Source organism: Hordeum vulgare, chromosome 6H (assembly GCF_904849725.1).
Source record: "Hordeum vulgare subsp. vulgare chromosome 6H, MorexV3_pseudomolecules_assembly, whole genome shotgun sequence".
Classification (NCBI taxonomy): Eukaryota; Viridiplantae; Streptophyta; class Magnoliopsida; order Poales; family Poaceae; genus Hordeum; species Hordeum vulgare.
The window spans coordinates 501857823-501860404 of NC_058523.1; the positions used below are offsets into that span (position 1 = coordinate 501857823).

Here is a 2582-nt window from a genome sequence, read left to right on the forward strand (position 1 = left end):
ATTCACAAGGGCACAAGAGACAGCCTGAAAAGACATTGAAAGAGCATTTGGGGTTTTGCAATCTAGGTTTGCCATTGTTCGTGGTCCTGCTCGATTTTGGGACAAGCGATCCTTGAAAAACATCATGACATGTTGTGTTATTTTTCACAATATGATTCTCGAAGATGAGAGAGGTATGAACTTGGAGTTCTTCTATGATAATGTGGGTAGCCGTGTCAAACCAGCTAGAGATTCTAACCGAATTAGAGCTATTCTTGAGACCTACAAGGAGATTGAAAATGCAAACACCCACTGTCAACTTCAGAAGGATCTCATTGAGCACCATTGGCAAAGGACTGGGCAGTAACACATTCCATTTTTTCCATTCATTTTCATTTCATTCATGTGTGATTTGTATACGCGACAAGTTTTGAATTATTTAGTTTGCTACGATGATTTGAATACTTATTGTACTTTGGATTATTTTTGTATTGTAATATTGACATTTTATTTACATTGCCCATTAGTAATTCTGATTTACGGGGTCTTTGATTTGCGGGTCGACGTGACGCCCGAGCAGACCCATCATAGTCGACCCGTAAAAAAGCATCTTCTGCGAATATCTTTTTTTACGGATCAATTTTGCGGCGTCTGACTTTGTCCGTGCCCGTGCTTACCCGCAAAACCGTTTTTCCGCGAACTGTAAACGACCTTTACAGGTCGGCTTTAAACGGGGTATGCTAGAAATGCTTTTAGAGGAGCTACAACAACCGCTGTTGTAACATCCCCGTTGCCACATCTCTTCTATCTTGATGCACGATCCTAATGCTTGATAGATTAAGTTGTACACTCCACGGCTATGTGACACCACATCTCCCCGCCTTCGAGCCGCATACCCCGAACCAGCCACATGAACAACACTCACCTCCTCTGAAAGCAGGCCCTACCGTGGACGGTGGTGAGGGAATGCAAGGTGGTATGGTTTCTAGTGCTTAAAGTTGACTCTTTGAGTCATCTAGTGTTGCCTTAGAGGAGCTACAACAACCATTATTGTAATGTCTTTCATCGTCACATCTCATCTATCTTGATGCACGATCCTAATGCTTGATAGATTAAGTTGTACTCTCTCCGTATCATAATGTAAGACGTCTTACATTATAAGATGGAGGGAATATTTCACCGTGTGATCCCGTGTTCACCTGATTTACATCACACCATGAATCCATCATTTCTTTGTAAGGTTGGCAATTGGGTTATATTCTTGAGCAAACATGCTAACATCTAGTGTCAAGAAATAGATCGGAGCAATTTCACACTTGATCCATGGCTGATTTCTTCAATCAACAATTCTGTAAATAAAAATTAAGCTGGAATTTGGAGGCATATTCACCGCTACTAGTACACACGGCTACAAAAAAAATCACCTAGGCGATCCCAATGCACCATCAAAGGCAAGCAGCTAAAAAACTTCCACCTTTGGCGATCGACCTCAATGAACCATCCTTAGCAAGGGCATCTGGTGCAGCGGGCTGCTGCCGATGGCGTACTGGTACTTGACCACGTCCTCGAAGCATCCAACTGCGGGCATAGTCGCCGGTGCCGCAGCGGCCTGCTCTTCATCGACTACGTCTTCCTGTACCGCCGTAGCTTCCTCGGCCCAGCCAGCGTCGTCTCCGCGGGCGCCGCCGGGCGGCGGGAACGGATCGTGGGGGCAGTCGTCCTCGCGCTCGACGAGGCGCATGAGGAGGCGGCCGCCGCGCACGCGGCGCGCGCGGACGTAGTAGTCCGGCCGCATGACGCGCACCTTGCTGATGACGAGGCGCCTGTCCTCGGTGCGCGCCCGCCTGAGCGCGCTGCGGCCCGCCAGCGACGGAATCGGCGGCGGCAGCCGGCGACGTCCTGGCTCCCGTCGCCCGTACGAGACCCAGCAGCCGTCGTCCTCCTCGTCGTCGACGGTCTCCTCCGGATCGGCCTCACCGCGCGGCGGCGACGCGGGGATCGTCCGCGTGACGACGCCTCCGCCCGCGGCGACGGTGTCGGGGACGAGCAGCGAGCGGAGGCCGGCGAGGGGGGCGAACTTGTCGGCGGAGCGGGAGACGGGTAGCAGCATTGGGTAGGAATGGGGTCGGATGAGATCGGAGGGGCGGCGGTGCCGTGGCGGTGGCCGGTCGCGGCGCGCAAGAAACGGTGGGGCGAGCGGCGGATGGGATGGGATGGGATGGGATGGGATCGGTGGAGCGCGCCCGCGCGTGGGCTATCGGTTGCGATCGGGGAGGGGAGGGTTGACGAGGCTTTTATACGTGGACGTTTGCTCTCCGGGAAGGCAGGAAGTCGGGGCGGATCGGGCACGGGAACCCCGTGACGGTCGACTCGATCGACCCATCTATCCATCCATCGGCTTGTGGGTCGATCGCTTTCTTGGCCGGCCAATCAATAGGCCTCCTAGTTCACTGGTTTCCCAGGAGGTCTCTCTCTCTCTTCCAGACCCGACCGATCAATGGCGGTCCGCATGCATGCGTGCATGGCTATCCTATCCGGTTATCCTCGTATCCAACCCTGCCTCTGGCTGGAAATAGATGGAGAGCGCCGTGCTCTAAGTTAAG

At 52.9% G+C, this 2582-nt stretch overlaps 1 protein-coding gene across 1 annotated transcript; it reads right to left on the reverse strand.

Moving 5' to 3' along the window:
• Window positions 1–1316: 1316 nt before the first annotated feature.
• Window positions 1317–2239, reverse strand: LOC123406298. The gene has a single exon (XM_045099787.1). It carries the CDS (start codon window positions 2087–2089, stop codon window positions 1469–1471), a length of 621 nt encoding a protein of 206 aa, XP_044955722.1. The 5' UTR covers window positions 2090–2239; the 3' UTR covers window positions 1317–1468.
• Window positions 2240–2582: the final 343 nt, after the last annotated feature.

Coding starts and splice junctions, on each gene's coding strand:
- LOC123406298 (XM_045099787.1), bottom strand. CDS start 2,089: ATGCTGCTACCCGTCTCCCGCTCCGCCGACAAGTTCGCCCCCCTCGCC.